Below are 27,250 nucleotides of genomic sequence, written 5' to 3'. Positions count from 1 at the left end.
TAGAGCAACCATAATATATTTCATTTTTAGGATAGAACCCCACTCTTTGATATTTGTAATTATTGAAAGAATCATATTAATAGGAATTACTTTTCTTGCTTGGGTTTCTGATAAAATTTTTCGTATTTGTGAGTTTTCTACTTTGCAAAAGCAATGTATATATTAATTAAGCCTTTATGTTTGGGATTTTAGTTATACAGTCTTAAACGAATGCTCGCCTATATCCATATATCAGATGAATTAGAATTTAAACCAAAGACTATATTAAGAGATGAAGAGGGACTCTATATCATAATAAAAGTGGCTATCCAACAAGAAATCTAAAAGTCGTTAATATTTACACCTCTAACATGGCTTATTATATACAAAGGCAATTATATAAACCAATTAATAACTAAATTAAAGAAACACATTGATAATAATACAATAATATAATAATATAATATCAATCACTGCAGTACACAGATCATCTAAGCAGAGGATTCACAAGGAAACAAGGGCTTTGAATGACACACTGGATCAGATGGGCTTCACAGTTATAATCAAAGCATTTCATCCTAAAGCGAAAGAATACACATTTTTCTGGAGTGCACAAGGAAAATCCTCCAAAATAGATCACATCCTGGGTCACAAATTAGGTCTCAACCAGTACCAAAAGACTGGGATCATTCCCTGCTTACTCTCAGACCATAAATGCTTTGAAACTTGAACTCACAAATTAAAAAAAAAAAAAAAAGAAACTTGAACTCACTCACAAGAGGAGATTTGGAAAGAACTCGAATACATGGAAGCTAAAGAGCATCCTACTAAGGAATGAATGTGTCAACCAGGAAATTAAAGAAGAATCTAGAAAAAAATGGAAACAAATGAAAATGAAACACAACCGTTTAAAACCTTTGGGATGTAGCAAAAGCAGTCTTAATAGGGCAGTATGTAGCAATACAAGTGTTTCTCAAACTTTCAAGAAAGGTCTTAAATACACAACCCAACCTCACACCTAAACAAGGTAGAGAAAGAATCTCACACGTAAAGGAGCTGGAACTGGAGAAAGAACTATTTATTTAGGCAGTTAAAGCCTAAATCTAGTAGAAGAGAAATAATAAAGATCAGAGCAGAGATCAATGAAATAGAAACCAAAACAACAGTGGAACAGATCAAAAAAGCAGGAGCTGGTTCTTTGAAAGAATTAATAAAATTGATAAAACCCCTTGCTGGACTTACAAAAAAGAAAAGAGAAAGGACCCAAATAAATAAAATCATGAAGGAAAGAGGAGAGATCATAACCAACATTAAAGAAATACAAAGTTATAAGAACATGTTATGAGCAACTATATGCCAACAAATTAGGCAATCTGGAAGAAATGGGTGCATTCCTAGAGACATATAAGCTACCAGATTGAACCAGGAAGAAATAGAAGACCTGAACAGACCCATAACCAGCAAGGAAATTAAAGCAGTCATCAAAAATCTTCCAACAGGGGAGGCTGGGTGGCTCAGCAGGTTAAAGCCTCTGCCTTCAGCTCAGGTCATGATCCCAGGGTCCTGGGATCGAGCCCCACATTGGGCTCTCTGTTCAGCAGGGAGGCTGCTTTTTCTTTTCTCTCTGCCTGCCTCTCTGCCTACTTGTGATCTCTGTCAAATAAATAAAATCTTTAAAAAAAAAAAAAATCTCCCAAGAAAGTAGAGTCCAGGGCTGGATGGCTTCCTACAGGAATTCTACCAAATATTTAAAGAAGAATTAATACCGATTTTTCTGAAACTATTTGAAAAAATAGAAATGGAAAGAAAACTTCCAAACTCTATGAGATCAGCATTACCTTGATACCAAAACCAGACAAAGACCCCACCAAAAAGTAGAATTACTGACCAATATCCCTGATGACCATGGATGCAAAATTCTCATCAAGATACTAGCCAACATGGGCACCCAGGTGGCTCAGTCAGTTAAGCATCTGACTTCAGCCCAGGTCATCATACTGGGACCTGAGGATGAAGCCCCACATCTGGCCTCCTGCTATGCTGGTAGCCCATTTCTCTCTCTCCCTTTGCCTGCTACTCTCCCTGCTTGTGCTCTCTCTTTTCTCTGGGTCAAATATATAAATTAAATCTTAAAAAAAAAAAAGATACTAGCCAATAGGATCCAACAGTACATTAAAAGGATTATTTGCCATGAACAAGTGGGATTTATTTCTGGGTTATAGGGGTGGTTCAACATCTCCAATCAATCAATGTCATCCATCACATTAATAAAGGAAAGGACAAGAATCATGATCTTCTCAATTGACGAAGAAAAAGCATCCTCCTTTCTTAATTAAAACTCTTCACAATGTAGGGATAGAGGGAATATACCTCAATATCATAAAAGCCATATACGAAAAGTTAACAGCAAATACCATTCTCAATGGGGAAAAAACTTGGTTTTTCCTGAGAGATTTTCCCCTGAGACCAGGAACATGGCAGGGATGTCCACTATCACCACTTTGTTCAACATAGTTCTAGAAGTCTTAGCCTCAGCGATCAGACAACAAAAAGAAATAAAAGTCATCAGAATTCGCAAAGAAGTAAAATTCTCACTCTTTGTAGGTGACATGATACTCTATGTGGAAAACCCAAAAGACTCCACCTCAAAATTGCTAGAACCCATACAGGAATTCACCAAATTGGCAGGATAGAAAATCAATGCACACAAATCAGTTGCATTTCTATACACCAACAATGAGAAGAAAGAGAATTAAGGAGCCAATCCCATTTATAATTGCACCAAAAACCACAAGATACCTGGGAATAAACCTAAACAAAGAGGCAAAGGATCTGTACTCCAAAAACTATAGAACATTCATAAATGAAATTGAAGAAGACACAAAGAAATGGAAAAATGTTCCATGCTCATGGATTGGAAAAATAAATATTATGAAAATGTCCATGCTACTAAGAGCAATCTACACATTCAGTGTATCCCTATCAAATACCATCACCTTTTTCACACAGCTGGAACAAATAATCCTAAAATTTGTATGGAGCTATGAGAGACCCTGAGTAGCCAAAGAAATGTTGAAAAAGAAAACCAGAACTGGTAGCATCACAATTCCAGACTCCGCAAACCAGGTGCCCTAAATTGTAAAGAGATATAAATAGAGGAAATTTTGAATATATATTGATTTGAATGAAAATGAAAATATTTAGATCAGTGTCTAAATCTTTAAGCAAAATCCTCCACATTCAAGAGGGCAATTTGTAATATGAACCAAAAGCCTTAAGTATATAGTTACCTTTGCCCAGTAATTACATATCTAAGATTTTATTCTAATAATAAAAAAAGTGCACAATGATATAACATGCTTTCTAGTAACAAAATTTGGTGACTAGCTATATAAAAATCAAAGGAAGACTGGTTAAGAAAAATATGGTACAAACTTGTAGTTATAAAGCAGATAACTCCTGGGGATGTAATGCACTGTGCTTGTTAGCCAGACATCATATACTTTTTTTTTTTTCTCTTTGTTAATTCCTTCAGTGCCTACATTGTTCTGATTTACCAAATATTCATCACTTCATCATATTTCAGTATACCAAGAATATATTTAATAGAAATGGAGTTAAAAATAAAGCACAAAGAAGATCTATATTGGGCAATCTGGGGGGGTGGGGAAAGTCTTATTTTTTTCCTATTATCTAAGTGAGCCAAAGGCAAAGTCAGAAGGTGAAGTGTGTGTGTATATCTGTATTTATTTTTGTTTTGTGTTGTTGCTTGAATTATCTGAAAGCAACTTAAAGTGTTCAACTGGAGTCTGAAGGGTCTGCATTTTCAGTCTATAGAACAGTAAAAATACTACCACTGGATCAAAACCACTTCAGAGCCTCATGGAGGAACTGTTGCCAGGATATGGAATGATTGATTTGAAATAACATGATGCGAGAGATAGTACTAAGGATCTTAAAAGATGACAGAGTGTTTTTCAAGCTTCATGAAATATGATGAAGGTGTCTTGTCAAGGATTGCTAAAAGCCCACTTGCAAGAACTCCCTAAATCACTGCTGAGAATGCATCTGTTCCTTGATTGTTTTTGAGTAGCTGCTTGGCTGTGTGAGGTGACACTATCTGTTTGGGTACAAAGAAACAAAGTGACTATTGTGTGTGTACCGTGCTTGTTAGCCAGACAGCATCATGTCAACTCAAACAGAACAGTATTTAGAGCTGAGTAGGATTTAATTTTATTTCAATATACCTAGATGGGTTGTATCTTTCATGATGTTTGAAAAGATTAATAGCCAGCAGCAATCCTTAGTGAAGGGAGGACAAAGACATCTGCTGAATATCATTATTTAGCTGGAATGATAAAGGTACATTTTCATTATAACTGCCCATAAAATAAATTTCATAACAAAACTTCCTCTCTGGCTATCTACTCCCCTGTAGGTGCTTCATTAAAGACTCTCCTTTTACTGTTGGCTCAGGAGATATTTGTAGGTGAAAACACCTGACCCTAAAAGTCTGTTTTGTCAGGTTTCAGTTCTTTTGGTTCCATTTTGGATTTTTTGTCCACTATCATGGAAATGACACATGGGACTTTTGCTTTTGGAAACCGCTGCACGTCATTGGTTGCCACTTACAGCCCCAGGTGCCTATCTACCCATCCTTTGGGATGGAAGTTCAGAAAATAGGAACCCAGGTCACTTTTATTATTGAGTGAATATATTAAGCCCCTAAACATAGGGGCTCATCTGATTTCTAGTATGTGCATCCTGAGTCATGTTCTTTGTGTCAATGCCCAGGATCTTTCATGCAATAGTGTTAATAGTTACAGTTGTTTGACCAAAATCCAAACCCCTAAAACAACAAATATGGAGACATGACATATAGGAAGGAAGGAAATTTAGCCCTTATTGAGTTACCAACTCACTGACGTAGGTTAAAGCCTTCCAATACCAGGGGTAGTCCATCAGTATCATATAAGAGCTTGTTAGAAATGCACAATCCTAGGCTATGCCCAGACTTACTTATCAGAAAGTTCATTATAAGGAGGCATGAAGAAATTCTTATGCACATCAGCATGTGGAAAGTGTTGGGACAAAGCATTTAAAAATATTTGCTCATTTAATCCCCACAGCATTTTTACCTGGTTGGCATTATTCCCATTTTCCATATGAGGACTGGGAGAGTTAAATAATTTATACCAATCCCCAAGCTAACCCCTTCCTTTATATCACTGTCTCCATCTGTATGACTTTATGCCAATAACAAGAGTAATGACTATGTCAAGACAGAGGGCTTTATTTACATAGGGATAATTTGATGGCTGGGTCGCTACTCACTGCTGTGAAAAAAGAAATGTCAGTTACTCTCAAAGCCATGTCTAGTCACAAAGAAAATTATTTATTTTTAACCATATCTCTATTTTGAACCAAACGGTATTAACTTTTTTTTAATATGCATTCCAAAAAATTTACTAGATTTCTATCTGAATAACTTTTAGTTGGTATCTTTATTAGCCACATTCAGCCTTAGACAATGAAATTTTGTCATGACAGATGTTCTAAAAAGGTAACACTGAATCCAAAAGGAATTCCAAAAGCATAATTGTTTAAAAAAAATTACTTGAGTAGTACATTGGCATTAGCACGTAATCTCCTAAGACGTAAATACTCATTTTTATATTCAGGTTCTGGCAGTTTTGCTAAAAAATCTTATAAAAACACATTTTTTAAAAAGTGTCTTATTGCTTATTGATCACAACTCTTATACTCCCAAGAAAGAGGACCAAGCATGAAACGGTAGAGATTAATGTTTCTTCCAACAAGTCATTGTAAGAAATAAAACAAGTGCCACTACCCAACAGACACAATGTTTAACAAGGCATTCGAGATCAACAAGTGGCAATCAGTCAGAATGTTCCAGTTACAGGGAATTAATCACCACATTGGGGCTAACCTGACAGTGTATTATATAGAACATCAAAATGTGTTAAGAGTATGAGCTTGCAGAACTCTTGAAGTCATGGGTCTGGTCACCCGGGGTAAAAGTTGTGTATACCTGCAATGTGTCAAATTTCTATAATGTATCTTAGACTGATATCAATAAACCTAAAACTACATGGCAGATGGAAGAGGCAAGCACCATAGTTCCTGGAAACAAACTCAACTACCTTCCTAAATTTTCACAATAGAAAGGAACTTTTGGAAGTCAGATAAAGCATTCAGCTTTCCAATGATAAACCAAATTACTGATTATATCCAGGGATGCACAGTCCTGGTGGGCATTAAAATTACCTTGGAAGCAACCACTGGCTGCTAACCCCAGATGCCGGGTTTAATTTATGTCACGTGAAGTTTCTGATTTTCACATCTCCCCAGGTGATTCTAGTGCATAGCCTGAATTGAGAGCTTCCTTTTAAAACAAAGCTGAAATAAGTGAAAGCCTAATGAAAAGCATCTGATACGAGACGGAAAGGAAGTCTTGACAATCGCTCGTATTTCAGGTTATAGCTATATATTTGGAAGTAAAGCTAACAAAAAGACAGAATAGAATGTAAGCCTGGCCGTCTGGCCGTCTCTTCTTTCCCTACTACTGTGATGCACTGAGCATTTTCAATTATTAATTGAGGATGATGAGGATGCTATTGTTTTATGTTAAATTATTCTATAGTACAAGGATGCTACAATATTGGGGTCTGTGAGAAATATTGTTATGATTAATTCCTACAGGTAGAATTTTTAATAAATATTTATACATTTTAAAAGTTGATGTTTATTTCTTGTCATCTGCTCATAAGAGAGGCTATAGTAATTTATATCCAAGTAGCATCTGTTTCAATCTGTGTCTGATTATAAGGGTGGGTTGAGTGTACAACAGAAACAGGATAACCAAGAGCATGTGGCTCTAAGAAAGAAGGCTTGAAAAGAGAGCAATAGTTTGTGGGGGTTTTTTTAAAGGTTTTTATTTATTCATTTGACAGACAAAGATCACAAGTAGTCAGAGAGGCATGCATAGAGAGAGGAAGGGAATCAGGCTCCCCACTGAGCAGACAGCCTGATGCGGGGCTCGATTCCAGGACCCTGGGATCATGACCTGAGCCAAAGGCAGAGGCTTTAGCCCACTGAGCCACCCAGGTGCCCCAAAAGAGCAATAGCTTTGAAAAAAATATAGAGAAAGTGAGGTGATGTAAGAACACCTAAAGAACAGTGTGGGACCAACATAAATTTTCAGATTTTCTTTCAAGTAACAACTGGCTATTTGGTGCAGGCAAAGAGAAAGAGTTAGGTTCAGCTATGTTTTTTCAATGTTGTATTTGGGATCTTCTGTTTTATTTTACTATAGCTTTAGAGTGGAAAGCGATTGATGCAGTTGTGATTATTTTGCTAAGTATATTCAGTGAGAAAATATGTATAGGAGGGGCGACTGCGTGGCTCAGTCGTTAAGAGTCTCCCTTCGGCTCAGGTCATGATCCCAAGGGCCTGGGTTTGAGTCCGTATCAGGCTCCCTGCTCAGCGGGAAGCCTGCTTCTCCCTCTCCCATTCCCCCTGTTTATAGTCCCTCTCTTGCTGTCTCTCTCTCTCTGTCAAATAAATAAATCTTAAAAAAAAAAGAAAGAAAGAAAAAAAGAAAAGAAAATGTGTATAGGAGACATAACCAACAGTGTTCCTTATAGCATTGTTTGTAATTTGGAAACAACATAAATACCATTGATGTTCAACCAGTAGGATAGTAAGTAAACAGATCATGGATAAATTTATATGGCAGAATATTATGCATATATACAAATATATATTTACAAAATTGCTGTCTTCCATGTATAATTTTGTCTCACATTAAAATAATATTACTCATAAGCATTTTCATACCATTACATAATTATAAATGTCATTTTAATGGGTGATTAGTATTGAATTTATTTATGTACTGTCATTTACTTTAAAGCTCCACAAGTGGAGAAAGAATACAACAAATACTTAAGTATATTCCACCAAGTTACAATGAATTTTGTTGTTTTCTTAGCCTTGCCCAGATGTTTACATTTTTAATAAAATGTTGAGGATACAGTTGAATCTCCTCCATCATACCCTTCTTCAAATTTCCTTCTTGAATTCATTTTCCCTCTCATCAATAGTCGAGAGATAAGACTTTATTGGGTTTGGTGTTTATAACTGCACACGTCTCTTCAACTTATGTGGTAGGACCTAATTGTGCACATTTAAAATCTTAACATTTGCTAAGGGTTTTAATCAGGAGATTTTTGTCAAATATTCTTTCCATATGGTTCTGATTAATTTTAAAAAATTTTTAGTTAATATAATGAAATTTGTTGATTGGTTTCAAATGTAAAAATAGCTTTGCATGCCTGTTAAAAAATTTCACTTGCATGTGGTGCATTGTCTTTTTCATGTATTGCCGCATTCCTTTCGCTAAAATAATGTTAAGGGTTTTTTATGTGTATTCGTGGGGGATATTATTTTTTATTTTTTTTTAAAGATTTTATTTATTTATCTGACAGAGACCATGCAAGAGAGGGAACATAAGCAGGGGGAGTGGGAGGGGGAGAAGCAGGCTTCCCACTGAGCAGAGCCCAATGCGGGACTCGATCCCAAGGACCCCGGGATCATGACCTGAGCTGAAGGCAGATGCCTAATGACTGAGCCACCCAGGCACCCCTCATGAGGTATATTAGCCTATGATTCTCTTTTCTTGTAATTCTGGCCTTGCTTTAGTATTAGGGTGATGCTGGCATTGTAAAATGAATTGGATAGAATTGCTCTTCTTCATTCTTCTCAAAGACTATTTAAAATTGTTATTATTTCTTCCTCAAATGTTTGGTATAATTCACCAGCAAAGCTATCTAGCCCTGGAGGTTTCTTTGAAGGAAAGTTTTTAACTAACAAACTCAATACACACACACACACACACACACACACACACACACACACACAGAGAGATACATATTTATACTGTTTGGGTTATGTATGTATTCTTAAATTTGCTTTGGTTGTATCAAAGAATTGGTGTATTTCATCTACGTTGTCCAATTGATTGTCCTTAAATTTATTCATAATATTTCATTAATAAACTTTTAATAGGATGTGGAGCCCAACATGAGTCTTGTACTCACAACCCTGAGATCAAGACCTGAGCCAAGATCAAGAGTTGGACTCTTGGCTGACTGGGCCACCTGGCACCCCTAAACTTTTGATCCCTTTACTTTTTAGTTGTTTTACTTTTTTCATTGTTCATCTGGATAAGTTGTGTCTTCTTTTCTTTTTTGAGGTTATTCTGGTTATCCAGATAGAAGTTTATTAATTTTATTGATCTTTTCAAAGAACCAGCTGTTGGTTTTATTGTTTCTATATTGATTTTTGTTTATTTTATTGACTTCTACTTCTTTATTGTTTATTTTATTATTGCTTTACTTTGGGTTTAATTTGCTATTGGAGCAGGTCATCAAGAAGATGTGACCACAGGTTGATCTGTGAACGGGATCCAGGCAAGCAGAGGTTCCTCACCCCTTCTGCTGTCCTTGAAATGTACCTTCTGCCCACAGTTCCCGCAGTGGGAGCCATTTTTAAGGAGCAGTGTTTGAAAGAGCAATGTGTTATTGAGACCACTGGGATGTTGTATGTAATTTAACCCACTTCCGGCCTCCATATAGATTCTATATAGATCCTCTTAAGATTCTGGCAGGCAGACACAAAGATCTACTTGTGTTGCTGCCACTCTCCTATGTAAGCTCTCTTGCTAGTTAAACCTGCCATCTATGAATCTGGAGTGGCCTGCCTCTTTCTTCCACATCTCCTTGCCCTCTGTGTTCAGGGGTCAGTTTTCCCAGTATCAGCTCTTCTTTTTCTAGTGTCTCAGGTTATTGATTTGAGACCTTTCTTCTTTTCTTCTTCTTCTTCTTTTTTTTTTTTTCTTAAAGGTTTCTTTCTTTCTTTTCTTTTCTTTTCTTTTTTTTTTTAAGATTTTATTTATATATTTGACAGTCAGAAGTCACAAGTAGGCAGAGAGGCAGGCAGAGAAAGAGGGGGAAGCAGGCTCCCCGCTGAGCAGGGAGCCTGATGTGGGGCTCTATCCCAGGACCTGGGGATCATGACCTCAGCCAAAGGCAGAGGCTTTCACCCACTGAGCCATCCAGGAGCCCCAAAGATTTATTTCTTTATTTCAGAGAGTGAGTGCCCAAGCAGGGACGAGGGGCAGAGAGAGAGAGAGAGAGGGAGGGAGGTAGAAGAAGCAGACTCCCTGTTTGGTGTGGAGTTGGACAAGTGGCTCTATCCTACAACCCTGAGATCATGACCTGAGCTGAAGTCAGACACTTAGACTGAGCCACCCAGGTGCCCCTCTTACTTTCTAATACAGATATTTTGGATTATAACTTTCCCTCTAATTCTTGATTTATTACCATCTCACAAATTTTGGCATGTTGTGTTTTCATTTTTACTTAGTTCAAAATAATTTCTAATTACATATATATTTCTTCCTTGATTTGTGAGCTGTTTGAAAATATAATGGAAGTTATTTAGTTTCCAAATATTTAGGACTTTTCCAAATGTTTATTCTGTTATTGGTTACTAATCCAATTTTACTGTGGTCTGAAAATCTAGTTTTTATGATTTGAACCATATTAAAATATTGAAGCTTGTATGAACTAGATATGACCTATCTTGGTAAAATTTCCATGTGTATGCCAAAAAATTATATTCTGCTGCTGTAGGTGAAATAGTCTATAAAAGTTAGGTTAAACTGGCAGGGAGTGTTGTTTAAATCTGTCTCTTTACTGGTTTTTTTTTTTTTTTTTTGTGTGTGTGTACTTGTTCCATCAGTTATTAAAGGCAGGTGTTAAAATCTCTGAGTATAACTGCGGAGTTGTCAATTCTCTTTTGTGGGTCTATGTTTTTCTTCATTTTGAATCTCTGTTATGGATATATAAACAGTTAGGACTTTTGTCTTCTTGATGACTTGACCCTTTTCTTATTAGGAAATGATCTTCTTTATCACTGTTAATTTTCCTTGCTCTGAAATCTACTTTCTCTGATGTTATTATAGCACGCCAGCTCTCAATTACAGAATGGCCTATCTTTTTCAGACCTTTCACTTGTAACTTTTTGTTGTTGTTGTTCTGTTTAAAATGTGTTTCTCATAGGCAGCAAATAGAGCTTGTTTTTTAATCTAAAACTGACAATCTCTGGTTTTCCGTTGTGTTTGTTTTTTATAAGTTGCTTTGAGTTTTAATTATATATCTTTAACTTTTCCATGTCAGCCATCGAGTGATATGCCATTTCTCATATACTATAGTCCCTTCCACCAGCCTTTGTACTATCTCATTGTGTGTTATAAATCCCACCATGTATTGTATTATTTTTGCTTTAAGGCGTCTCTCATTTTTTAAGGATATTAAATATATATATATATATATATATATATATATATATATATATTTTTTTTAAGATTTTGTTTATTTAACAGAGATCACAAGTAGGCAGAGAGGCAGGAGGGGCGGGTCAGGGGGAGCAGGCTCCCTGCCGAGCAGAAAGCCCGATGCCGGGCTTGATCCCAGGACCCCGGGATCATGACCTGAGCTGAAGGCAGAGGCTTTAACCCACTGAGCCACCCAGGTGCCCCTTAAAAATATATTTTATGTAAAAAATATATATATTGTTTATATTCACCATTTTCAGTGCTATTTTGAAATAATTGTTATATAGGAGGCTGTGGTTGTCTATATCTTAATAACTTGAAGCTTCACTAATGATGATTTTTTTTTCTTTTCTTTTTCTTTGGTCTTGCTGGCAGCCAGTGTAGGCACCAAAAAACATATTTGTTGAAATTTTTGTAATATGATTTGTAAAAGGCAGATGAACTCTAAACGAGTAAAACTTCATCTGGTTCTTAATATTTTGCAATTTCTTTAGTTTTAGGAAATTACTGCTTTTTCTTCTGCTCGAAGTTCTATTATGTTTCCTTTAAAATGTTTGTAGCTTTTCAGTTTTGCAAATTTGAGCTTTTCTTCCAAAGATTTCTCTCCTTTGTGCTCCCCAGCTACTTTCTCATAGTTCCATATTATCTTCCTCAATGTCCTTACCCTAACTCAGTAACAGTTTAGAGAATGCCTTTCTTCCCCCTACTTCTCCATAGGGTATTTGACTCATGGTTTCCTTATGCTCTCCTGGCAGAACTGTTGATCTGAATGTCTGCTGAATGATGGCTTCTTATCTCCCATTCACCCAAAACACTCCCCACCACTCTGACCCTCTGTTCAAATCCATTTCTCATGACAATATCTCTATAGAACATTTCATGCAGGAGAATGGAGTACCCTATTATTTAGGAACCTGGCCTTTGCAGCCAGGCTGACTGGGTTTGAATCCTGACTTGGCCACTTACCAGTCCTATGGCTTGGGCAAGTTACTTAAAATGGGTAGAATGCTACTCATCTTATGGAGTTGTTATGAGAAGTTAAAGAGCTATGCATGCAAAGAGCAGAGTACAGTGCCTCACTAAGGTTAGGATTCAATAAATATTAGCTCTTACTGGTATTATTTACACATATAAACTTCTCATATAATACCTAACTTTGCTATATTTATCCGGCGTGTCTTTTGTCTTTTTTCTTTTTTCAAGTAGATAACACTCATTCTCAAACATTTTTTTTAAAGATTTTATTTATTTATTTGACAGAGGGAGAAAGATCACAAGTAGACAGAGAGGCAGGCAGAGTGACGGGGAAGCAGTCTCCCTGCCAAGCAGAGAGCCGGATGCAGGGCTCGATCCCATGATCCTGGGATCATGACCTGAGCAGAAGGCAGAGGCTTAACCCACTGAGCCACCCAGGCGCCCCTCTCAAGCATTTCATATACATGTGGATAAAGGATAAGTTTGTACAAAAAACAGTTTTCAAAAATGTATTGCTGAATATATTAAAAGCACACTGTTTCAGCTAGAGAAAGCCCTCTAGCTAAGTTATTTTCAATATGTACTGGAATTCAGTGCAGAATCAAATATCTTGAATTGCTTAACCCAAGATAATCCCTTTTTTCTTTGTCTTATTTTCATATATTATGCTAGTTTTCTGGTCCTAAATTTAAAGCTTACCTGCATTTGTATATTTTTCACATACAACTTTATGATGTAATTGCTAATCTTTATATCAGATAATAACAATTTTCTTATCAAATATATAATGTGAATGTGACCATTGCTTCTTCCTAGAAATAATATGAAACAATTTGCATGGGAGACATGTAGCTTACATATGGGGTATTACAAACACAACATGATAAAATTTACATGCAAAGTTTAAAACTACTTAGAGTCTCAATACTTCATACCTGTATTAAATGTCTACTGAATTACATAGTCTGCAGAAACATTTCTATTATACTTCAAATTTACAGCAAGGTTAACAAGATACCATTGTTTTTCACCCAAATGTGCATCCTCAGTCCAATATGTCCAGCATGGAGAAGTTCATTTACAACTTTACCTATAGAAATAGATGTATTTCTACTTGTGCTGCAGCGCCAGAAAATGCATAGTTCCTCTTGCAGTTATGCCTTCAGATTAGTTTAAAGATCACTTAAGGATAGTTTGTCTTCCTTCTTGAGAGCCAAATATCTATGTGCCTTTCTCAGAGATTTTTTTCCCCTTTTTTGATTCTTTGTATCTAGAAATCTATCTGGCTCGTAATGTTTTAAAAACTTCACAGGAAAACTGTACATATATGTGAAATATTACACTTAATACTGGCCATGCCATCAGAAAGGTTCATATTTTCCTGAATATTGAGAATTCAAATGCTGACATTTGAGTTGCATCTTGTTGGTTTACAAATACAAATCTAGGATAGAAGAGCATCAAGACACAAAGGATTGAAAACTTCAAGGGGTAGATAGGCTATGCCTTACAGATCAAATTCAGCCCACTGTCTTGAAAATAAAGTTTTATTGGAAAACACCTGTGCTCACTCATTTATTTATTATCTGTGGCTCCTTGCATTTATAATGGCAGAGTTTAGAAGTTGCCACAGAGAGTATGGCTGGCAAAGCCCAAAGAAATTGTTGCAGTTTCGGGAGATAAAAAGCTACTTAACTTTGTTCTGCTGTGTTAAATATACACACATTGCTGATTTTGATACAGATTTGTTAATGTCCAGCAGTCTAGTTGGTCATCATTTGCTTCTCTAGTTTTCTCAAATACCAGACCCTTTGTCCCTTCTTCTAGAGGACAGTCCTTAATACTTGGGTTTGAAAATCTGAGAACTATCACATTACAGATTAGCTCTCCAATTTTTCATGGTACTTTTGGGTAGGTTTCTGAGTCAGCTGCTGGACTGATGGGGTTGTCTCTCTTTTGCACTTTGTCTCAATTAATCCTGGCTGGTAACCTTGTTTTCTTATTCTCTATAAAGGAGGGAAGGATCTATCTAAAATCACAAGTATTTTCTCCAAAGATTCTAATATTTATTTTGGTAATTCACTATTAATTCAGTATCTAGTGCTGTTAAGGGCCTTGACTGCAGTCTTTTGAAATTCCCTTAAAATTTTATTTTGTATTCTTAACTCCTAAAACTTCTCTTAATCTCTCCTGATAATTGCAACCCTCAGAAATACTGGTCTGAAAGTCTATAGAGCCAAAGATGTTTGTTACCAAATGGTTTTGTTCTGGTATTTTTATGTAAAAATCTCCAACAAAGGTCAAAAATGATTATTGGACAGCACCCAATACATATCCCTCTACCACGTTTCACTTTTAATTTGCTGTCCAATGAAAAAGGGAACATGGTTTCCTGGAGGGAAGACCACAGTGTTGTGGGGACTATGATAATTGCCCAGAAACAGCGTCGTCCTGTTCTTCAAATCAAAGGATCACATAGATCTAGGCTACAGGGCTGCTGACTGCATGTCTGATGTTTAAGTCTTAAAAAGACAGAAACAGTATTCTGTGCCATCCCACCGTCCCTTTTTTAACCTTCAGAGGCACAAATTGTCTGCTGGCTGAAGAAAAGGCTAGGTACTTGTATTTTCTTTTTTATTATTTTATTTGATCACAAATGATTTATTTATTATTCAGTTTCTTGAGGAGTCAGCCTTACAACACATCATTGACTGGCTGGCCTGCTATCATGAGAGCCTGAGTGGTGACATTTGCCCCAAGATACAAGCAGATGTTTTCTACACATGACTGATCACTGATAGGAGTTTGAAATTAAGGGCCCATCAGCTGTGATTGAGTATATTTCTGTTACAATATTCTGTTACAGTATTCCATAGTTTTATATACATATATTTTTTTATTTATATATATTTATATATTTATTTAATTATATATTTATTTATATATGTTATATATGTGTAAAATATGAAACCGAGCTATGAATTTCTTGTTCTGTTTTCCATCAATAAGAAAAAATGTGATAAACTATCAACTCATACAATAGTGACTACTGTGAACATAAACCAGATGCACAAAGGATTCTCTAACTCAGGATTTCAACAAGAATGAAAGCATCTCACCTAGGGTACCTAGTATGTACCCATTATATTTCCTTTCTCTTTCCTTCCCTTATTCTTGCCTTTCCTCCGTGATAATTTGACATGGGTATACTTGAGAATCTCAATAAATAAAAGGTGATCACTCAAATATTTGACTTGCGCCATATCATCTGAAAAGCGTTCGCATGTTTTGAAATCCCTGAATAGTTAACTGCCTTCTTACTACCTTCTTCTGGATTTTCTGGTATTCTGTAGACTCTGTATTCTATCATCGACTTTGGGCATTTCAGAATATAGAATGCCATAGAGACATATGGTGATAGTAAAAGTTAATGTCATTGCAAGATTCTAATAGAGATAAAATGATAAAGTTATGATTCACTAAACCTTCTGTGCAATGAAGGTCAAAGAATAGAGTGTCTCTGCATTGCTCAGAGGGCTGGCGGTATCTGAGTTTAGTTCTGGCCCAAATTAATTTTACATGAGGAGAGTATAAAAGCTTCAAACTAAATATATATTGTTTCTATAAAAAGTCACTGATCTTTCTTTTCTTTTAGCTCAGTATGTAATCTTGAAACATTATCTGTTAAATAATAAATTAGGGAATCAAAAACCTCTTTTTATTAATCCTATAGAATGCCAGATATAGAACATATCTAAATTAAATATTGAAGAATTAAAATCAAAAGTTCAAAACTGAATTAATTGATAACAAAAGGGGCATTCATCTTCTTTCATTCTCTTAAAAATTTCAGGAAATTAATAGTTAATTTAAGAACCTTGAGATTATGGTTTGCTACTATATTTTATGAGTGAGAGTGCAATGTCCCTTTATCCTGTCCCTTTATATATTATAAGAATGGATCAGAAACCAAGAATATAAATGTTTAGGAATCTGGTTTTACTTGGTTGAGTCTTTTTTTTTTTTTAAGATTTTATTTATTTATATGACAGATAGGTAGAGCAGGAACACAAGCAGTGGGCGGGGGCGGAGGGTGGGGGGTGGGTGGAGAGGGAGAAGAAGGCTTCCCACTGAGCAGGGAGCCTGATGCTGGGCTCAATCCCAGGACCATGGGATCATGACCTGAGCTGAAGGCAGACGCTTAACAAATGAGCCACCCAGGCCCCCCCCTTGGGTGAATCATTTTATCTTGTAATATCTTTGTATCCATGAACAGTGGATTATTCTAGACTGTAAATGCAAGTGAGATAAAGGCAGAGCTTAGGTGGAAAAGGTAATTGTGCAGCTAAAGTTCTCTCAGCAAGCCACTGGGTGGAGAAGATGGACTTTGTTGTGAAGGAATGGATAACATTCAGGTTATTGAACTCTTTGTCACCAAAGTAGTGATAATTCAAATTCTATGCAATTCTGAAATCATTCCCATTGCTCTAGCATTTCCCCAGTGTGCAGATTCTTGTGTATCAGCAGTCAGTGATGTCTTGGTACTGTCAATAATTATGATCATTGAGTGTAGGAGCCTTAAAATTGAAAATATGGGTGTATCAGCTTCAAAAATAATCACTCCAAACATGGCTTATCTTTTTAAAATAATATATGTGTATTATTTTAAAGACATATTGATTTATTTTAGAGAGAGCTGGTGTGGGGGTAAGAGGGAGGGAGATAGTGTCTTAAGCAGACTCCCCTCTCAGTGCAGACCTCCCACGCAGGGCTTGATCTCAAGGCCCTGAGAGCATGCCCTGAGATGAAACCAAGAGTTGGACATTTAACTGACTGTGTTATCCAGGTGTCCTTAATAACATATATTTCTTATTTGCACATACTTGACACATGATGTTACATAAACATTGTTTATCTTTCTTAGTATCATGGGTTCTGAGTTCAAGTGATAGGGACAATAAGATAAACTTTGAGTTTTGAAAGACATTTCTTACCTCTACCCCTTGTTTTCTCTAGTGTTTACACCAGGAATATACTTCTATAAGTGAAATCATGGAATTGATGAAAGGATATACTTTTCTAAATAATTTGTTCCAACAGAGAGCTTTACCAATTCCACAATGCCTGTTACCCATCCCCTGATTGAGTCTGATTAGTATAGTTGTAGGCAAGCTTTAATTTAACATTTAGTGAATCAGATACCTTGGCATAGAGAAATAGTAAGATGTTATTTTGTCTTGCTTGTTGGAGATCCCCAAAGTTTTCATTTGTGTATTCTTTTTTCTAATTACTACTGTAATATTTTCTTAATACAAGAAATCTTCCGCATCAGATAATTGTTTTTGCTGTATTATCATTTACCACTCCTCGAGAGCCACATTCAAGCCTCCTGTGTCTTTCAGGATTTAAACCATATTGTTGTATATGTTTGACCAAGATGGTTTATATTACTTCCAATAATAATGAAAGTTATTCATAAACAAACATAGATGGGGATTTGTCTATTACCTGCCAAATTCAATTAACTTTTAAGACACCTATGGAAAAGCAATGTGCAGAAGCAGTAAGAGAGCGTTGCAGGGCTCCAGGATACCTCTTATGACTGTTCACCTATATACCCACAAATGAAGAATGGCTTGTTTCCTCTGAACCCACAGCATGGCTATTGATTACTCTAAGATGAATGCTAAGGTCATGAACCACATAGTTTGTGAGTTGCTGTAGTTAAATGAATAATAAAGTTTCGTATTGCTTTTAGTTTGGGTTTCCAGAGATCAGAGTGAGGTTAGAGCAGTGATTCTAGAATCACTGTCTCTAGACTAGCAGCATCCATACCTGGAAACTTGTTAGAAATTTAAATTCTCCAGTGCCACCCAAGATATGAACAACAAAATATGAATGAGTGAATAAATGAATGAATGAATGATTCTGCATGTGATTCTGATGTATCCTAGAACCTTTCAGAACCATTTGTTTGGGTATGATACTGCCTCAGTCCAAACTGTTAAGATGCAAAACAGTAATTGGTGCTGTATGGGACATTAGTCTGAACTTTATATCCAGATATATCCAAGGAGAAGTTTCTTCTTCAAAAACTTCTGTGTCTGAAAAATATAGAACATAATTGGCTATGCCAATTCAACTTTAAACAATAGTTGGCAGCATGCTATTTTAGAGGCTAAGAGAGTTTTGAAATAATTCTTGAGGTTTAGAGCAGTGCAATGTTAAGAAGACAAGTCAAAGTTACTATTGGTATTTTGCAAATGGATTTGTCAAATACTTAGTATTTCATAAAATATGCAGAATGTTTTCTTGAGGCAGTAAATACTTCTTATAGTAACAGGTGATTAATTGAACCAAATTGCAGGTTTGCTTTTTGACCTTAACTCAACCCTCCCATCAGCCAATAAGAAATCTATAAACTCCACATTGCTTTATAATCTATCACACAGGATTTAGTGACCCCAGACCATGTAATTTGCCTTGCTAACTTTAGCTCTGTGTTTATATAAAATCATACTTCTGGACTTTATATGATTGAAAATGAATGTAATAAAACCCAAGATTTAATCAGGTTACATAAAAATTGATTAGAGGCATTGGCCAAGGAATCTCCTGAATGTTTTTATTAGAAACACACATACAAATCTGGTGATAGTGTTCACACTTGCTAATGAGTAACTGACAAACTAAAGAAGTGTCTTCAGAAATCTAAGAGTAAGTTAATTAAAGGTTGAATCCAGAGGAAGTCACTGTAGCTGTCAAGATATATTTTCTTCAGCTTGCAGTTGAGAAACGCCAGGAATAAAGAGAAAATGTATTCAGAAACATGCTTAAGAAAATAATTCATTTTCTCAGATTCTCACACAGTGACCCATCTGCTTAGAACACATTGACTGATAATGATTGATTCCAAGTCCATTTCTTTAGCAAGTGTGTACTGGGTGCCTACAGTGCAATGGACACTGTAGAACTTTTAGCATGCCAAAATAGATTACAATAAATGACTGCACTGACCATCACCTAGGTAGTAATACTTTTCTATAATCCAGTAACTCCTTTTAAAAGCACTTTACTAGAATTAGAATATGTCAGAAGGCTGAGGCAAAATGTGCTTCAGTTATATGTACCACAAACATCTTGCTCTTTCCTTCATAAGACAAAAGGAGCAATGTTCCTTCATTTAAAAAGTAGAATATTAATTTAAAAAAATTCATTTGGCACCCCCACTTGCGATGGTGACAAAATGACCAGTGGCCTTGATGTGCTTCACTGTGTATCAATAGTAAGCAAACCGTTTGGGAGCATTCATTCTCTTCAGACATGTCTTTTGAGCCAAAATGCAATATGCTTTTATTAACTCACGAAGGGGGTGTTATTCATACAGTACTTAATTTAGTAATTACTAAGTAAGTTTTTTAAGAAATGAGGCAGTAGAAGATAAAGCAAAGACTCGATTTAGTAGCATTTCCTTCATTCCCTTCCTGTTTATTTTGCTTTTGGAAGAGTGATCCAGGAGACAGAGAATGAAGTTTATAAACCATATTCTGGGTAATAAAATTTACTTTGGACTTATCTAAACACTATTAAGGAAAGTCCCAACCAAATATAGAAGACAATTAAAAGATGAGCTTCACCTTTTAGCTCTATGGTGAATTACCTGTACTTCCTCTTTTATCCTGCCTTGCTTCTGCCCTATTCCTAATGCTGGGGGATAACTTGTTGTTACTGGTGAGTGTTGCTTCACTGTCCCCTCTCGATTCATAATCCTTTGAGTTGGGAAAGTATAATTATTTCAGCACAAAAATGAGGTAACTAACTGCTTCAGAAAATTCAGCTTAACTATTCCTCCAGTCTAGATATTAATTACCTTAGGTTCAGATTCCCATCGTACAATACTTCATCACATTTCACGTTATTTGCTTTATTATTGGAATCTTACTTCTTTCCAAAGGGGTGTTCGTAGATCACCAATTGCTTTCTTTTTCTTTAGCCAATTGCTTTCTCCTTCTGGGGGCTGATTGATTTAACAGCTAATATCCTTTCTTCCTGGATGTGTAGATCTGACATCATGCTTTCTGACTCTTGTTGTTGAAGGTCCTATGCCTGTGGGCAAAATTAAATGACTCACTAATCAAGTTTTATGAGCGCTTTCACACTTTTCAGATGATTCAGCAAATGGCAGGAAACTATGCAACCTAGTCCATAGATTCTACTGGTTCTAAATGTCTGCCTAACAAAAGACAAAATACCCCTGTAGGTAGTGATTGAAACATTGTTTCACATTTTAGCATGTAATCAAAGGAAATGGATTTATATCTCAACTTAGGTTTGTTTCTTTCTTTCTTTCTTTTTTTTTTTTTTTTTTTTTTAAAGATTTTATTTATTCACCTGAGAGAGAGAGAGCGAGAGTGCACAAGCTTGGGGAGAGGCAGGAGAAAAGCAGACTCCTTGCTGAACAGGGAATCTGACTTGGATCTTAGTCCCAGGACCCCAGAATCATGACCTAAGCCAACTGCAGATGCTTACCTGACTGAGCCATTTAGGCACCCCTCAACTTATGTTTCTTTAAACCCAAACAACCAACCATGGCAACCTGAGTCTTTAGGTATAAGAACTTTTTTATTTTTAAGACGTGTTAGCGTGAGTGAAATTATTTAAAACTTTAATTACAGTAGATTCCAAAAATAAGATAACATCAATGATGTCTGTTAGATTGTATTATTCTTAGTAGTACTATTAGTATTACTAAATAGGAATGCAATCATGTTACCACAGTATTTGTGTTTTTACTTTTTCTAATACTCTTTCATATGTATTATTTACCTCATGGGATATGACAACTGATGATCGACTGAATGATGTTTTATTTTTTTAATTAAAAAAAAAGTAATTCCAATTAGTTTGCATACAGTGTAATGTTAGTTTCAGGTATACAGTATAGTGATTCAATAGTCCATACATCGCCCAGTGCTCATCACAAGCGCATTCTTTAATCCCCATTGCTTATTTCACGCATTCTCTCACCCACCTCCCCTCAGGTAACCATTAGTTTGCAGAGGTTCTCTATAGTTAAGAGTCTGTTTCTTGGGGCGCCTGTGTGGCTCAGTCATTAAGGATCTGCCTTCAGCTCAGGTCATGATCCCAGAGTCCTGGGATTGAGAGCCCTGCATTGGGCTCCATGCTGGGCCTGAAGCCTACTTCTCCCTCCCACTCCCCCTGCCTGTGTTCCCTCTTTCGCGCGCGCTCTCTCTCTCTCTCTGTCAAATAAATAAATAAATAAACAAATAAAATCTTTTTAAAAAAAAGTCTATTTCTTGGTTTGCCCTCTCTTCTTTTTCCTTTTACTCATTTGTTTCTTAAAATCCACATATGGGGGCGCCTGGGTGGCCAGTTGGTTGAGCCACAACCTTCGGCTCAGGTCCTGATCCTGGAATCCTGGGATCAAGCCCCATATCGGGCTTCCCCTGCTCTGCAAGGAGCCTGCTTCTCCCTCTCCCTCTTGTCTGCCAGTCCCCCTACTTAAAAAATGCGCATATGAGTGAAATCATATGATATTTGTTTTTCTCTGACTGACTTATTTTGTTTGGCATAATACTCTCTAGCTCCATCCCTGTCATTGCAAATGCCAAGATTTCATTCTTTTTTTTTTTTTATGGCTAAGGAATATTCCATTGTATATGTGTGTACTACATCTTCTTTATCCATTCATCAACTGATGGACACTTGGACTATTTCCTTAATTGACTATTATAGATAATGCTGCTTTCAATATTGGGATGCATGTATCCCTTTGAATTACTACTTTTGTATTCTTTGGGTAAATACCTATTAGTACAATTGCTGTGTGATACGGTAGCTCTATTATTAACTTCTTGAAGGACCTCCATACTGTTTTCCAGAGTGGCTGCGCCAGTTTGCATTCCCACCAACAGTGTTAGAGGGATCCCCTTTCTCTGCATCTTTGTCAACATCTGTTGTTTTCTTGTGTTGTTAATTTTAACCCTTCTGGCAGGTGTGAGGTGTTATCTCATTGCAGTTTTGATTCATATTTCCCTGGTGATGAGTGATGTTGAGCATCTTTTCATCTTTTCTATTGCCCATCTGTAGGTGGTGGTGCTTGGCTGGTTCAGTTGGAAAAGCATGTGACTCTTGATCTCAGGGTTATGAATTAGAGTCCCACCCTGGGTGTAGAATGTACATAAAAATAAGCTGAAATTATGCTTTAATCCAGAACAACATCTCTAAATTATTAAAACAAAAATAGAATGCAGATGTTCTGAATTCCACCTTTGAAAACCTTTCTGCTACACCAGGGTTCCACTTCCTTCTTTTATTTTTTATTTTTTAAAAAGATTTTATTTATTTATTTGACAGAGAGAGATCACAAGTAGGCAGAGAGGCAGGCAAAGAGAGGTGGGAAGCAGGCTCCCTGCTGAGCAGAGAGCCCAATGCGGGGCTCAATCCCAGGATGCTCAGATCATGAACTGAGCTGAAGGCAGAGGCTTAACCCACTGAGCCACCCAGTCACCCCACTTCCCTCTTTTATGAACAAAGGATGGTATAATACCATGTAAATCTGTTTCCAGCTAAACCTATCTGAGGGAAAGTTTCAAAGCACACATGGCTAGAAAGAGGGTGGTGACATTAACAGAGGAACACGGTAGAGAAAATATGCTTTCATTATGGTATTTCCCTGATATGCTCAGTCAGATTTGCCAACCTTGAGGATGGAATAAACTTTTTCAGACATGCAGAGTCTCAAAAATGTAGTTCCTATGTAACTTTTGATACAGAGCTTCTGACAGATGTGCTCTGCCAAAAAAAAAAAGGGAATAGACCACGAAAAGAGACATGGGACCTGAGAGAGAGCCATACAACATAGAGGAGGCAGAGTGAATTCCCGGGATGGTGGTGAAGGATGACCCCAGGATGGCAGTTCTGTTGTTGGACAACATAGTCCAGACTGGAGCAGATTAGAGGTTCCAGGAGTGATTTCTTCAAAGGATACACCTGATGAAATATCACATATGCTTGTATATGTTGACAGTCAATTTATCCAACAAGGAGGGAGTTAATTAAATTATCTATTAATATATGGAAAATTGGAAATGGAAACATTAGGTCTAAAGTAAACAAAAATTATGCAAGAAAGGAAAATTAGTACATTATAAGTTTCAGCTGGAAATAGATTTACATCGTATTTTTATTGTAAACATCAAATAGTAATCTAAACACAAGTTTGTTCTATTGGGAGAATGGGAGGAGGTAAGAAGGAGAAAGTGATGTGTTGAAGTGTGAGCAAAAAAGAGCTAAATCCTCATTTGCTCTACCAGTAAGTCAGGAAATAATAGCTGAAGTATACAAGGAAAAAGAAAAAACAAGAGACATCATAAATAAAGTACTTAAATGTATGGAAGTAAAGTGAAAGAATCTGCTAGAAGAGCTGAAAGTCTTTACCTTTGGGTAAATGGAAGAGTGTGGGGAGCGGTGATGACAGTATGCTTTTATTTAAACACTGAAGGCTGTAGAATGGTAGAATCTTAAAAATATCTGTATATGTAACTCTGAGGTAAAAGAAAGGAAAAAAACAACTAAACTGCGAGAAGGCAGAAGAGAAGAGATTCTTAGTAAGATGGATTGAGGATTCCAATTGAGGGTGAAGATAATGCAGAAGAGGAAAGTACAAATTAATAAATTTCAGGGAATTTGACTCCAGATTATCTCTTACTTTGCCAAAAAGAGAATGATCTAATGTCTTCTGCTGAAAGTCAAAGCAATTGAATATTAGGAAATGGTGGGATTGTGACAGAGAGGGAAGATGTATAAAAAGATTACTAAGCATCAGTAGTATTAAACTGACATTAGATAACCTGAATTTGTAGGGTGCTTTGTTAGTGATGCTCATGGTTTTCTGTAGCAACTACAGAACTATTAGCAACTATTTCACTATGAGTGAAATAGCTGATATTGAACTTGGGGGCTTATTAAGAGTTGGGAAATGGTGAAGGTGAACCAAAAGAAAGATAAGATTCTAGGTTGTTTCTGGCCCCTAAGAATTTAGAGAGGCTGGGGTGCCTGGGTGGCTAATTCTTTAGACATCTGCCTTCGGCTCAGGTCGTGTGCCTAGGGTCCTGGGTTCGGGCCCTGCATCAGGCTGCCTGCTTAGGGGGAAGCCTACTTCTCCCTCTCCCACTCTCCCTGTCTGTGTTCCCTCTCTTGTTCTGTCTATCTCCGTCAAATAAATAAATAAAATCTTAAAAAAAAAAAAAAAGAATTTAGAGAGGCAAGTAAAGTCATATTTGGTATTCCCAGGGAAATCAGAAGAGATCAAGAGACTGGAGGTTATATTATAAATAAAAAGAGAATGAGAAAAGAGGATATTAGATGGGTATCGAAGATGGGAATTGCAGCTTTTGGATTATAGTGTAGAAATTCTTCGAACCATAGTGAGGTAGGTGAGCCCCCAGTCCAAATAGGCAGCCAGCATCAAACAGGTTCGTAGCAACACGTGACAGCAATTTAGCCTTTGGAAGTCTGTATCCCCAATGTAAGAGCTCAGTCCCATTGTCCTCAGGTGCAATGTAGTGATGGAAAGCTCCTCCCCAGTGAAGCAGAGTACTGATGGTCTCCCTAAAAATCACAAACACAAATACATAGAGTTTAACACGGGTAAGCAACTCCAGTCAAGAAGCAGACCTGGAAATTGCCTTCAAGCATGTGGTCCTGTGCTCACATTGTGCTAGGAATGCATTACCATGCTGCAAGCAGTTAATTAATCAAAGGGTGTCCCTTCTGAAATATGCAGATAAATTAGGAAGGAAAATTGAATCTTTGTTATGTGATTTTTCTTAATGATTAGAGTGTGTTCTAAATAAACAAAAACAAATTGATTGCCAAAACTATGTTAATGTGCTTTTAATTCACAAGGGCTAAGCATATAAAAGTCAGGATATTGAAAGTTAAGATTCTCATAGAAACATTAATTTGACAACATTATGCATAGTAGGTGTGGGAGGTTTATATTTTATAGCATAAAAGCAGTAGGAAATACTGCAAAATGTAGCTCAGTTAAACAAAATGAAATAACAGATTTAGGGGAAAGTCATTAAATGTGATTATGGAAAAAAATTATTTTGCAACCTCTATAGAAGGGTTATAAAATTTAATTTTAGGAAATAATGCTTCAAATCTTTTCAAAATATGTTTTCAATGGAAATTATTCATTTTTATCAAAAATCGATTTCCCTAGCACATTGTATATTCTGACGTGAGTTTATGCCTTTCATTTGGAGTTCAGATTTGATCCTAATAGACCAAAAGGAGAATCAACTGGCTATTTTCATTGCCTAGTTCGTAAAGATTTCATAGACTAAAAATTAAACTGAAGGGTTTAGAAATTTTTTTTAGTATACAGAGAATATGGAGGAAATTTTAAATATGAAGAAGCCTGCCAATGTACTAATACTTGCTTATATATTTGACCTCTTTGTATTTCTGTAAACTATTTGCATATATGCATTATGGAAATTCCAACCTGATCATACCAAATGTTTTATTTGTGCAGCATAGGAAAGAAAAGAACTTAAGGCATGTTCAGGGAAGGAAGTGGGCCAGAAAACAAACCGACAGCCTTTGCTTTGTCTCTGTTTCCATTCCTGCCTCATGAACTGGACAGCAGGTCTGGAAGCTTGAGTTCTCCCGTGCAGCCGCACTGAGCCCTGGGTGGATGTTTCTGTCACCGTGGCTGCAGAGACTCCATTCATTCTGTAGGGAACAGGAGTGGTGGACCCATGAAGCAGCTCCTTGGAGCATGTCACCTCCCAGTCCAATCAGAACTAAAGGCAGGAAGGCAGGAAGGAAAGAAGGCAGGCAGGCAAGCAGGAGGGAAGGAAGGAAAATATTATTAGCGTTATAATTGTACCTCAATTATGATGATCACCAATTCCAACTATTTAATTGATTTTTAAGTAATAATAAAGATTTTGTGTTCCTTTATATCAAATATACGTTATTTTTTGGTGCAAATTAACAAATGAAAACCGAAAGTACCCTCACAAAGGAACAGATCTTGAAAATATAAAGATAAATCGACACGCTGCTAACATTTCTATTTTCCATTGTGTTTTATGTCATAGCAAGGCAATCTACAGAACAATAAAGGTTCATTCATAGAAGTGAGATATGTAAATTCCTGAGCTAGCAGACTCCTGGCCCAGTATTCAAAACGCCCTTCAAAAAAGGCACAATGGTCTGCATTTTTCACTGGAAAAAAAATCTATGCAACCACATTCCATGGCAATGAACTCTTTATAAGCTTGATGAAGAAAAATGCTTTGTATACTTACTTTCATCTTTACTCCTTGCTATTTTCTGTTTCCAAACAAACAGAAGGACAAATGCAAACTGCCAGCTCGCAGGATGTATAAACAAGTGTTATTGAATATTCAGAAGTGTGGTGGTATTTCTAAAGTTCAGAACAAATCACTTAGAGTCTTTCTTTTGTTTTTCAATTTTCCTTATTCAGGCACCACAAGGCCACATAAGGAGGGTGAGGTCCCTGGAGTGGACTACATTTTCATCACCGTTGAAGATTTTATGGAATTGGAGAAAAGCGGTGCTCTCCTAGAAAGTGGGACTTATGAAGGTAAGCACAGCTCTACTGCTCATGGTATTTCATTGCTCCATCACATTTTTCTCCTTTGATTGGGATGCATCAGGACACCAGATTTCCAATATGCTACTGTTTTTGGTGTGAGAACGTTAATGATGTCATTTCAGGGAAGTATTTCCAAAAAAATGTTAGGCTACCTCTGGATTAACTCTACTCTTCAGATATTGCCATATATGTATATATCCACTGAAGTCGGCTTG

General features: G+C 36.5%; 1 protein-coding gene across 8 annotated transcripts in view; it reads left to right on the top strand.

Annotated features, from left to right (window-relative positions):
- Positions 1-27,250, top strand: part of MAGI2 (membrane associated guanylate kinase, WW and PDZ domain containing 2) — a 1,359,941-nt gene that overhangs the window by 739,552 nt on the left and 593,139 nt on the right. For all 8 annotated transcript variants that reach the window (XM_059170944.1, XM_059170942.1, XM_059170943.1 and 5 more), the window contains one exon: positions 26,904-27,023. In XM_059170944.1, coding sequence (XP_059026927.1) covers positions 26,904-27,023 — 120 coding nt within the window. The remainder of the gene's footprint in view (positions 1-26,903; positions 27,024-27,250) is intronic.

Source organism: Mustela lutreola, chromosome 4, assembly GCF_030435805.1.
Source record: "Mustela lutreola isolate mMusLut2 chromosome 4, mMusLut2.pri, whole genome shotgun sequence".
Classification (NCBI taxonomy): domain Eukaryota; kingdom Metazoa; phylum Chordata; class Mammalia; order Carnivora; family Mustelidae; genus Mustela; species Mustela lutreola.
This window is presented reverse-complemented; position numbering and strand designations above follow the sequence as displayed.